Source organism: Zonotrichia albicollis, chromosome 16 (assembly GCF_047830755.1).
Source record: "Zonotrichia albicollis isolate bZonAlb1 chromosome 16, bZonAlb1.hap1, whole genome shotgun sequence".
Classification (NCBI taxonomy): domain Eukaryota; kingdom Metazoa; phylum Chordata; class Aves; order Passeriformes; family Passerellidae; genus Zonotrichia; species Zonotrichia albicollis.
Genome location: NC_133834.1, coordinates 2,830,703 through 2,842,933, shown reverse-complemented (window position 1 = coordinate 2,842,933; position 12,231 = coordinate 2,830,703). Strand labels below are relative to the sequence as shown.

General features: G+C 40.2%; 1 protein-coding gene across 2 annotated transcripts in view; it reads left to right on the top strand.

The window, feature by feature from the left end:
• Positions 1–12,231, top strand: part of USP22 (ubiquitin specific peptidase 22) — a 93,439-nt gene that overhangs the window by 66,069 nt on the left and 15,139 nt on the right. For both annotated transcript variants that reach the window (XM_074553143.1, XM_074553141.1), the window contains 2 exons: positions 2,809–2,978; positions 9,602–9,749. In XM_074553143.1, the coding sequence (XP_074409244.1) occupies positions 2,809–2,978; positions 9,602–9,749 (318 nt within the window). The remainder of the gene's footprint in view (positions 1–2,808; positions 2,979–9,601; positions 9,750–12,231) is intronic.

Here is a 12,231-nt window from a genome sequence, read left to right as displayed (position 1 = left end):
CTTAGACTGTGACACTGTGTTCTGATTAGAGCCTGGTGGAGACCACTGTTGGTGCTCTAGCACAAATGGACTGCTGCATGTGAGGTTTTGGCACATTCTTTTTCTGTTAATTTATGACCCACATGTTGCAATGCTTGACTGTTCCAGCAAAACCTTGCCAGGCTTTATTAAAGGGGAGGGAATAGGTGTGGCAGGCACAAAGCTTTTACATTCTCGCTGTGTTATTGACCCGAGTGCTGTAGAGGCTTTAATTTTTAGCTGTTTTTCTTTCCAACAAAACTCATTATTCCCCATAAAAGTTAAGCACAGGAGGATGTGTTGTTCTGAGTTCTGTCAGCTCCTTAGTTTACCTACATCAAATTCTGATGTTTTCCAGTGTGCTGCAATTACTTATGCAGTACCTGAGCTGTAGTTCCTCATACCTGTTTCATTTCAAATACCAGTTTAAGAGACTGAGCAGCAGCTGCAGTCATTGCTCCCACAAGGATAAGACTGATGTGTGCTGCTTTCCTTTTTCCCTTTTCAACTGAGTAAGTTCTCATGTTTTGCTAGAAATCACCATTTTCTGATTTTTATTGGGGTTTGGAGTATTCACATTTCAGCCTTGTCTGTTTTGCAGGTTGCTTTGTCTTGGTTCATTCAAGTGAAGTCCCAGCACATGAATTGCTCCATTTAGATCCATGAAAAACTGACAGCAAAGACCAAGCAAGCAGAGCAAGCCAAGAGCATTCTGAGTTTGATGCCTGAAACTGTCTCCTGGTGGCAGCTTTAAGGAAGATTTGATTCTTGTGGTCACAGGGAAAGACGGTCCAGCCACAGGCATGTAATAAATGATGCTTAATAAATGATTCCAAAAAGCTGCCTTTATGTGTTTGCTTTTGTGACTGCTCTATTAGACACCAAAAAGTGCTAGGGGGAATCTCTAGATTTACTGCTGATTTTCCTCTAGTTTTCTGTGCTGAACAGGCTGGCTTTGAAATCTGGTGCTAACCAGAGGGAGAAATAGGGAGAGAATAGAATCTTCTGCTTCTCAAAATGCATGTCAGGGAGCCTTCCAACCTCCTGTGAGCACAGCCTGTGATTTAAATAAATCCAGTCAATTTTAAATGGCAGAAAACGAGGGGAGAGGTAAGCAAGATGTACCAAAATGTTTCTCCACTTGCACAGCACGAGCCCCCTCCTGTTGTGACATTGTTTGCAGAGACACAGACTGGGAATTGAAATAGGATTGTGGACCAAGCTGAAGCATCACACAGTATTTCAAGCTGCTCCAACAAATTAACTATTTAACACTCTGCTAATGTTGTGCACACACTTATTGCCTCCCAGCATGAAAATCAAGCAAATAATTGCAACAAGCTTCTGCCCAGTAGAAGTCACTGTAATATAATGAGGAACTTTGTCCTGTGAGTACACAGAAGGAACAGGAAGCTGTTGGAAGCAGGTCGATGTTGCTTTAGGTACAGGAAGAAGGATTCAGGAGTGCTCTGTGTCCCTGCCTCCAGCTCTGGGTGCAGCTCAGGCTGCTGTGGTGCCTGTTCTCAGTGGTAACATAGCAACTGGACCACACCCCCTCCTGCTGCAGGATGCTACAGAGCCCTTGGAGCACTATCTGCTGTACTGCACGGGAACTGCACCACTCCTCATTACCACAGCACTGCCAGCTGAGAGGCTTTTTCATCCCATGGAATGACAAGGAAATTCCTCGTTCTGTGACTAGTAATCCTGTTGTGTTTTCTTTCAATGTTTCTGTAGTAATCCTATTTTTATTGCAGAAGAGGACTGTGTTGATTTTAAATCAATACCAGAGTTGTATCTATCGGTGCATTTTATCTCATTTCAAAGTAAGTTGTTGATTAAAAATAAGCATTCTTGGCCACCTGATGCTCTTCTTGTTTAGTGCTCCTGTATGGTGGTATTATGTTAATATTTTGGAAGAATACTCAAGGATTTGAGCATGTTTTTCTTCTCACTTAGACCTTGCAAAATGACTGAAAAGCTTTCCCCACTCCTAACCTCTCTTCTGTTGTGCAACAAAAGAGCTTTCCTTTAAGCATCTTGAGCACAAGGAATCGTCTCTGGGCATTACTGAACGTTTGACTTAAGGTGTGATGAATCCTCTTATGCCAAGTTGAATTTTTTGATGTATGCTGTAGATTAATGTTTAATTTACCTAAAACAAGTGTGGAATTAGTGTTGTTCAGAGTTTCTTTTTTTAAAGTTGTTCTGTTCAGATCTTGGGTTTAAAATCTCTGAAGTCTGCATTGGATGGCACAGCCTGACTTGGTTTGTCAGGGCTGTTTCCTTTGCTGCCTGTCTTAGAAAGATGATGATTATAACAGTACAAAAACCTTGTTCTGGCTTCATGACCTGCATGGGGCAAAGCTTTTTAAACAATCTGAAAACTTACTCACCGATTTCTTTAAATGTATTGGTTTCTTACTGTACTGACTTAGCAGTTGTTGTCATTGCACTTTGGTATCAGTCTTGGGGAGGGACATGTTTTGGTGACATGTGGCACAACAGCCATTGCAAAATAATGGTATTGGTGTTGCTGAACTTCTAGGTTTCCTTATTTCCTAGAATTTAAAAAATCCTAGTGTAGCTCAGAAAGCTTCTGCAGCTTCTTGTGACTTGAGAACAAAATTACCAATAGCCTCCCTAAACCAGTATAAAACTGTATTTGGAGCTGTGCATGTAAGACAGTAAATCCATGGCAATATTGTGAAAAGTGTATAAAAATGCAAATCTACCTTTTTTTTAACTTGATAATGCTTATGCATCCCCTCCCCCTTTCTGTCTTTATAGGTCTACGAGGGCTAATCAATCTTGGGAACACATGTTTTATGAACTGTATTGTCCAGGCACTTACCCACACTCCACTGCTGCGAGATTTCTTCCTCTCCGACAGGCACAAATGTGAAATGCAAAGCCCCAGCTCATGTCTGGTCTGTGAAATGTCTACGCTCTTTCAGGAGGTGAGTGCTGTTTGCCACAAAGCATCACCTTGCCACAGATGCTGCTGCTTACCCCAAAAGGAATTGTGTTCTATTTGCAGATATAAAGGGAATGCAAGTGGTGTTTCCCCTCAAAATGTAGTAACAAAGCAGTAAAGATTGAGACCTGGCTGTCAAAAAACACCCAGCTGCTGAAAGGGAAACTAATGGCTTTTAAGTCCTATTGTGAAGTCACCCTTGTTTAGGCAAAGCTGGTATGGGGAATAATTACAGTGCTGCCTGTTCTTCTGAGACTGATCTGGGAATCCTTAGTCTTAAAGATGAATGTGTGCTTTAATTAAAGGTGCAAGTTGTAACTGGAAAATATGTCACGAGCTCTTCAGGTGATAATGGGAGTGAGAATAAAGCAGTAGTATACATCCTTGTGGTTTAAGGTACTGGATTATGTAGGTCTGTATGAATATTTTAAAGATCTCAATTTAGTGCTTGTTCACCAGCAGAAACATCTTTTCTGTCATCTCTTATGTGCAAACCCAGTTAGGGCCAGGGAGGAGGATAAAGAGAAGTGAATGTGTTGCTGCAGTTTGTGTCTTCCCTGTACAGGCTGCACTTCTCTCCCTTTCCCACTCAGGAACTTGGCTTTGCAGTGTGTCTTTTCTATAGATCTGCTTCATTTTGTGTGAGATGAGCACAGGCTTTTCCTTAATAAATAGTCCAAGAGCTTTGTTATCTGTCTTAATTCCACATCAGTATTGTAAGGACTGTGGGTGGACATGGACTCCTAGTTTTAAGATGTCGCCCAAAAAAACCCAGTTTTGTGCCTGTTCCTCAGTGGTAGATCTGCTTTCTTGGTAAGTAAAATAAAACCAACCAAAAAACCAGAAAGAGCTGTAGTGTACATGCTGTCATGGAGCATTCAAAATTGCTGGAGATGTCTGTACACAGAGCAGGTTTGCTGTGGATTTGCTGTTATGGAAGTTCATTCTGACAGGGACCAACCTGAAATAGCTTTACCTTTATCTTGTGATTTTCAATTTGATTTTACTCTGGTGCCTTTTTTGCCAGAGATGATTCTTTTTGGTCACTGCAGGTGAGTTAAACATACATAGAAGAAGGTAAAGCCCCTTTAGTTGTTCCAGTACAAAAGTTGTTTTCTGCTTATACTCAAGACTTCTGAGGATTTGCAGCATTTCATTCTGCTAATCAATCATTAGCTGTATGTTACATTTCTTATTTTTTGTTCTATTTTTCAATTGTTCTGAGCCTGTCAGGAAAGGAGGTAAAAACAAAAGGCAGGCAGACCAATAGGTAGCAGCTGTAGGATTATTGAAACCAGATGTGCAGTTAAGTGGGGAAATACCACAATGCCTAGATAAAAAAATCAGTCATGGTATAGAAATACCAGTTTCTGTAGACTGTTAATAGAGAAACCTATTTCCTTATTTAAAAATAAGGAACTAGTATATTCTTGATATCCTTTCAGCAAATAGTGATATAAAGTCTCACACTGTTGAACATCACCACCCTCTATTTACACATGCATTTTTTAAAAAATCCCTTGGGAAAGGGGAAATGAGTGTTACATTACAGATTGAGAGGCTGCAGGAAAGATCAAGACTCTCTAGGTAATGATTTTTGTTTCCATTTTTGTGCGTGGAGCCCTGTTGATGGCTCAGGATGCCTTTTGCTCCACTGTGAGCATGGAACAAAGAACAGGCCAAAATGGGCTTAAACACAGCATTTGTGTTATTGTGTTAGTTTCAGTTGTAATCAAGTTTAATTTCATACACAACTTTAGGAAGCTCAGCCTTCATTTTCAAGTCCAAATTCATGCCTACACTTGCATTAGTTGTATTAATTAAATGTTCTGCACCATGAGGGTGTATGGATGAGGGAACAGCCATATCTGTGACACCAGACTGTGCAGACAGCAATAGTCCCTGTCCTTATTTCACATTAAATACTGCAGCCATGTGCTGTGGGAGGACACAGAAAGTGACTCAACCTCCTAGAAGTAAAACTGCAGCTTAATCCTCCTAAGCAAAGCTGTTGGGTCTGTAACCAACTTGGTATATTTGAACTCACAAGCAGTAAATACCTTGTTGTGCTTCTGGCTCTGTCAGTGCCCATTGTACAGTTCTGTTCCCAGTGAGTTTCATTTCTTTGCTTTCAGAATTAAAACAAAAATCTTGCAATTTTTGGAGCTGACTGGTTATGTTCCATGTCCCAGCTCTATGCAGTGGTTGTAATGAAGGTTCTGTCACTGCCTTTGCAGAGCTGAGGTCTGGGCAGAGGAAGGCAAACCAGGAGATCTCAGTGCTATGGCTGAGAATTCCTTTGTAATTGAATTACCAGGGAAACTTTGATTCAGGTTCTGTCTTGTTTCTACATAGCTTTCCCACCAGGATTAGCTGGTGTGGTTATCCCAAAGCATCTTACCCAGGGACAAACAATCAGGGCAAGGGTTAATGTCATCTCCCCTCCACCCTTCTCTTCTGAAGGTGTGATCTTAGGCAAATGGAATGCCAGGGGATCTGCAGAGTGCCTGAGTGGGAGCTCTCAGGGAGGAAAAGAGAGACTGTTTTGAACATTAAATAAAGCTTACTATATATAAATAAGCAAGTTTTGCTCTTTTGCCTCTTAAACAGAAGTTACCCATCCCACTTTATTTCTTTTTTGCTTAAGATCATGTAGTTATATAGGTTGGGTGATTTCTCTGTGATAAATAGGAAGCCACAAAGTTCTTCCACCTTGAAGTAGGTTGGTGGTGAGTAATGACTGTCAGATGGTTCTCAGGACTGAGGTGTTTTTTCCTGGTAGCTTTTCTGGCAGACACACCAAGCATTGAGCTCTGTTTGTTTTAAAAATATCTGACTGCATCAATTAACATTCTTCTTTGTGCTACATGAAACCCATTTCTCAATAGAATCATGACATGAATTACACTGTATAAGAAAAGGAATGAAAAGGATTTGGGAGTAACAGATAGTGGTGAATCTGGGCAGGGGGAAGATGGAACACACACAACCCATTCATTGAGCCTTTTGGCTGAAAGGGTTGGGGCACTCCTTTTTACCTGCTGGTGTTTGTGTTGTAGTTTTGTTTCACCAATGAAAATGAATTTCAGGATAGCCCACACCCTGAGGTTTATCTAAATCCTTTCCAGAATGAGCACTCAGGAAGGTGGGGTTAGATCTGTGTCTCGTGCTCTGTGCCTGGAATAGATGGAATGGGAGTGGAGCAGAATGCATCCACTCAGAGGTGGAAGGAACAAACTCTTCCTTTTCCCCATCATTACTCATCCCTGTGAGCCCAGCACAGCACAAGCAGGGGAAGAGTTGAGAAGTGAGCACCAAAAGGGAAAAGGAGGAGATGATTTATGGCTTTGATATCTGAAGATGCTACTGTGGAAGTGACTTCTGTATAAAAGAAGTTACAACAAAGGTACTAGAGGGGAGAAAATGCAGTTAGGCCCTTGACATAGACAGAAGCTTGAATTTTGTCATGGAAAATAGAGTTTGTGCTGGTTTAGTAAAATCTGGTACTTTTCCCTGAAAGAAGTGAAGAACATACAGAGTTCATGCAAGAAAAATGTATTTTGTGATTCTTTGAAGCATTGTTCTTTGGAAGCCTCCAGAAGGTGTTCTCTTGCATGAGTTCCATGTGTTCCCTAGTCCTTTCATCCGTTGTAAATTGCCAGAAAATGTAAAGTCTTTACTGAGAACCAGTTTCCAAGAGGAGTTTTTGAATTCTCAGATTGGACTTGAACCTGGTACAGGATTTCTGCCTATAAACTCATAATTACAAAGCTCAGAGACTGCTCAGCAGATACATGTGCGGGATAAATCAAATTTATAAATCTGCTCATTCACATAATTGAGAAACTTCTGTGCATGTTTTTGGCAGGAGGAGGAGAAATAAGTACAGATGTGTGCAGTGGGGTCTTGTTTTGTTTTAAAACCTCACTGTGTTCTGTATATTTTTTGTAACAATACTGCAGATTACAAAGCCTATAGTCTTCTAATTCCTCCATAGATTCTTTCTAGAATGCAACAGCAAGTGTTTCAAGTGGAAAAACAAAATTAGTTTTACTTGGGCTGTGTAAGAATGGAGGCTTTGAATGCTGGTTGGTTTGTTCCTTTTTTCCCCTCCTCCCTTTTTTTTCCTGGAATAGCAATTAAGCAGTGTATTACCCAGCACATTGAAATTGCTCAAGCCAGTTCTCTCCAACATAAACAACTGATACTGCTGAATTGAAAACAAATTTAAACAAAAAAAAAAGTTTAAATTGTGTTTGGAACATTAACAGTTGTTTAACAGCTGTGTTTTAAAGGTGACTTGCAGATACATCATTGTTTATATTTGCACACTTCAGTGAAAAGGTTGGAATAAAACTTACATGGACTCTTTTCCTTTTTGTGGACTGGAACTGCTCTGATAGGCTGCTTTTCCCAGCAGCAAGGAAATGACAGAGATGGGATGGATGTTTTATACATTCCAGCTAAAATATTGTTATTGAATGTGCTCAGATTCTTTGTTATATTTAATACTTATTTGAGCAGTGAAGCTTTCCCCCCCACCCCACATTCTTACCAGGCAGGTTCCTGGTTTATTGTGATAATAGTTAATAATTTGATAAAGCTTCATGTCAGATCTTTCTCATCCTACTGAGGCAGCAGAGAATGTAAAATCTGCTGGCAGGTCTTGTGTCTGCAGTGGAGTAATTACATGGAGTGCTGGTGGTTAAAATGACCAGAGAGCTCTGGGACTAATTGTAAGGAGTGACAGAACAGGGAAGTTTTATTGCTGCAGTTCCCTGAATTATGTTGAGCAGCAGCTGCATCAGCAGATTTCAATTACCACACTCCTGCTCCAGTCCCTCAGTGTCATCCTTGTTGGCATCAGAGTAACTATTGATCTTTGTATTTATAGGAGCATTTGTGGTGTTTGGCTGCAGAGGTGCAGCTTCCTGATGGGGAAAAGTGGAGCTTGTGAGGAAGAAATTTCTGTGGGAGGAAACACACTAAAATCATGTAGGAAACTCTACCAATATGAGGATTAGATTAAGATTCTGCTGCCTTTTGCCAATCTGTCCCTTAAAATACAGTGTTTTCTCTCAGCAGGTTTGTAGCACAGTGCCTGTGCTTGGACTTACATAAAATGCTCAGAGACTGTGCAGGGAGAAATTCAGGGCTGGGGAAGGAAGCTCACTTTTCCAATAAGGATGAGAATTATATACTGCTGGGGGTTTAAATCTTGGGTTTTGTTCTGTGTATTTGCCCCTTACTGTCTTCTGTTTGGGAAGAGTAACTGAAAAGAAACCATCATGGATTTGATAGGATCTTGGGAAAACATAATTGTGGTGTTGCAGGCAGCATTTACTGGCAGGTACCTTTGCTGAAGGTGAGGGAAGGCAAAATGACTCACAAATGTTCACTTCTTTAAAATAAAATGTTACTCTGTCAAGTGAATAAACTCTTCTGGGCCTTTTCTGACTCCTGCAGGGACAACATGAGCATCCCTGCTTTGCTTTTGGAACTGGTATTACTGTGCAGGGATAAAGAAAGGGCTGAACCTCAACCCAGGGAAACACAGACCCTTAGCATGGGTGGCTTTTTGACATGTTTTTTGGGGGTGGGCTGGTTGGGGTTTTTTTTTTGTTTGTTTGGGTTTTTTCAAGTGGGACCTGGCTAGTTTTTAATTTAAAAAAGTTTCTGTGGGCAGTGTCCTCCTGCCCTGTGCTGATTTCCCTCCCCAGCTGTGTCACCCCCAGCAGCAGCAGCAGAGTTTCACATCAGGCTGTGCTGACTGAATAATTCATCTGTGCACTCTCTAATGTTCTTCTGGCACAATCACCTGGGGCAGTTTCAGTCACTCTGGAGCCAGCTCATCAGATTTGGGCTGGAGCAGATGAAGGAGCAGATGCAGGAGCTGGTCCAGCACCAGGTTCCCAGGCAGGGACGCCCTGCTGGAGCAGGGATGGCAGCTGGCTTTGGGCATCGCTGCCTGAATGGGGACCTTCAGCTCTGCAAACAGCTGGCTCAATAAAGTTGTTTTTAAAGCCTTTTACAGTGAAAGGCCAGTACTGGCATGAGGCAGCTGCCCTGCTTAGAAATTTTTCCATAAAATTGGAGTGTGCTCAGCATTTGGATGCAGAGTTGCCACAGGTCAGGGATTGGCTGACAGTCAGCATCTAATATTCTCATCTTCAGTGTTTGTTCTGATATGAGGGGAGGCATTTCATTCACATAATTTGTGAATGAAATTGCTGCTCCTTTTCAAATGCAGGATTTTTTTTCCTTTCTTTCCTCCCAGGCTATTTTAATAAAAGCCAGTGGTATCAGTAAGCAAATTGTGAGTGATGTTTGTGTCTGCCTACCCCACTCCCTGCACCCCCACATTTTTCAGGCTAATCCATCACAAATTGATGGAATTTCAGGGGAGAAAACTGAGCTGCTCAGTTTTGAGATCACTTCTCCAGCAGTCTGTGACAAAAGCTGTTTCTACCCTTTATTATTAAGGCCATCAGAATTAAACGGTTTAAATTGATTTGACTAATTGCTCTCATTTGACTTTTTAATAATGCAATGCACTGAGGCTGTGCAAGCTGTTAACAGTGATGTCCTTCTCTTTGCTTTGAGCAGTTTTACTCTGGGCACCGATCTCCTCACATTCCATATAGGTTATTGCACCTGGTATGGACTCACGCACGGCATTTAGCAGGGTACGAGCAACAAGATGCACACGAGTTCCTCATTGCTGCATTAGATGTGCTACACAGACACTGCAAAGGTAAGGCTTGTCCTGAGGCTCCAATCAACCAGGATTATTGCATCCAAAGGAGGTAGAACCATCTCTTCTTAAACCAAGTCTAGTGCCAGTGCAGCACTCTTAGCAAATTCCTTTAAAAATGTTCGGTAGACTTAAAATATTTAGAAATAGATAAACCATTCCCACTGTCAAAAAGTACCAAGAGGTAGAAGCAGACAAGTCTGTACATTGGTTTGAATCACCATCATGATGTTCTCTTATTGGTTGTGAGTCACTGCCTTTTTCTTTTAAATTGCCATTTTATTCTATTTATACTTTCAGTAGTTAGAACTCTTACTCAGTGTGTCATGGGACTGATGAAAATAACATAGGGGAGAGGTTATGTCTTAATACTTAATACTATTATATTTAAGCAGATATTTAATACTATATATTTAAGCAGAATAATACTATTATTCTTCTTAAATATGATTCTGTTGTATTTCTGATACCAAATTGCTTACAGAAATGTGAATAAGGAAGAGCAATGGGTGGCTGTGGTATCTTGTTTTATTAGTCTGTATAGAACAATATGTAATTGTACAATACAATAAAAATGTTCAGTGTCATACTTTTTGATATGAAGTATCTAAGTCTTGATTTTGTAATATCATATGAAATGATTTATTTTCTGTTTGTTAGCTGAACTGAAAATTTCCCAATCTGCCAATGTTTGCTCTAACTTGATTCACTTCCTGCAGCAGTGAAATTTTTACTGTTCCTCCAAGGGAAAGTAGAAGAGTTGATACTAACAGAACAAACAAAAAGTCCTTGGTTATCAAAAAGAAGATTTAAACACTCAGCTTTCCTCAAGGAAAAACACTTAGGGTTTAGTTTTTTGGCTGATCAGAGGGCTGTCCAAGGGAAGGCTGCTGCTGCTTCTCTGAACCATTGGGAATCTTGCTTTTATCTGTGATAGCCCTGCATGGCAGCAGATGGGCTTGTTCACATCCAGAATTGGTGCCTCCAAAAGAATCTTCTCCAAAAAAAGTATTGCTAGGGACAGGAGTACACAGAGCAGTTCCTATGCAGTCAAATTAATGTCTGTCATTTGACAACCACTAACTGGATTTCAAAAATCCAAATTAAACTGGTGTGGAAGTCCAGTAAGGAACAAAATCTAACCAAATATTGACTTCTTAACACTGAATAAATTCAGCTGCAAACAGAAGTACTTCTTTGTTCATGTTAAATTTCTGAACCATTGATCTAACAAATCTTGAAGCTTTTTTCATCATCTCTGATATAAGATAATGCTCATATTTCTTCTACACATCATTAATTAATGAAGTAGTATTTCTGCCTCAGAATTGTAAAAAGAAAAACTTGCAATAGTAAAGGTCCCTGAGCTCTTCTCAAACTGATAAAGAATCTGAAAAGACTTTAAAAAAAAATGTGGTTTGACTTTAAGAATCTTCCTTGATATCTCTTCTGCCAGGTTTTCAAATTTCTGTTTTTGAAGAAATAGAGAGGCTTTTATGAAATCATAGTAAATAATCTATACCACATCAAGGTAATTTTAAATAAGTGGTTGAGCAGTTGTGTGGGAACCAAACAAGTTAATCTAAAACAGAATTTCAAGTATAGTCATGCAAAACCACATTTGGAATGAACTAGTTTTCAGTGTAATGAGAAAGTTTTCCCACTTGTGTATCCACACAGACACACTTGCATGTGAAGAGTGGAGATGTAAAAATATTATTACTAATAGTGAGAATATGTCCTACAGCTACAATAAGCAAATAATGCCTCCTCTGCCAATATTAAATATTTATTTTAATGAACGAAAAAAGCTTTTAAAGCTTCCAGTCAATAGTAATGAAGTTTTACAATTAACACACAGTGAAATAAAATAAAAGTCATGGGGGAAATTCTGCTCTAGTTTTTGGACATTATTCATGATCACCAAGGCTTCAGGCACCAAAGTAAATGAAAGTATTCCTTAGGTATAAATACCCAGTGATGTTTGTTTGGCTGCCATTAGTCATTTATCCCTTTTCCATTCTGTGTACTCAGCTGTCTAGGAAATGTCTTAATGCAAGTGAAGACAAAGCTGTGAATATTTGTTGTTGATTTGTCACTGCCTAAACTAAGAAAAATACATTATTTTGATGCCCATTTAAAGATCAATTTTGTAATCCTACAAGTGCCCTGAGATGATTACGTGGGCAGGCCAGCCCAGGTAATTTTGTTTTGATTTGGTTGGTGTTTTAAATGCTGGTTGAATCTGTACTTTGCTTTAGTGTCATCTGTGGAGTTTTGGAAGGCCAGGATACCTCTCTGATGTCCGTGTAAATCTGTCTGAGGGGTGATGGATGTGGCATCTGGGCAGGGCACGTCCTAAACCCTCAATGGGCTCCTCTGAGCTGCTGGAGTAATAGAAAATATTGCTGAATAAAAGGGGTTGAGTGTGTCTTGCCTGTGCAGTGCATCCCTTCTTCATTTCAACAGCTGGAGGCAGGTG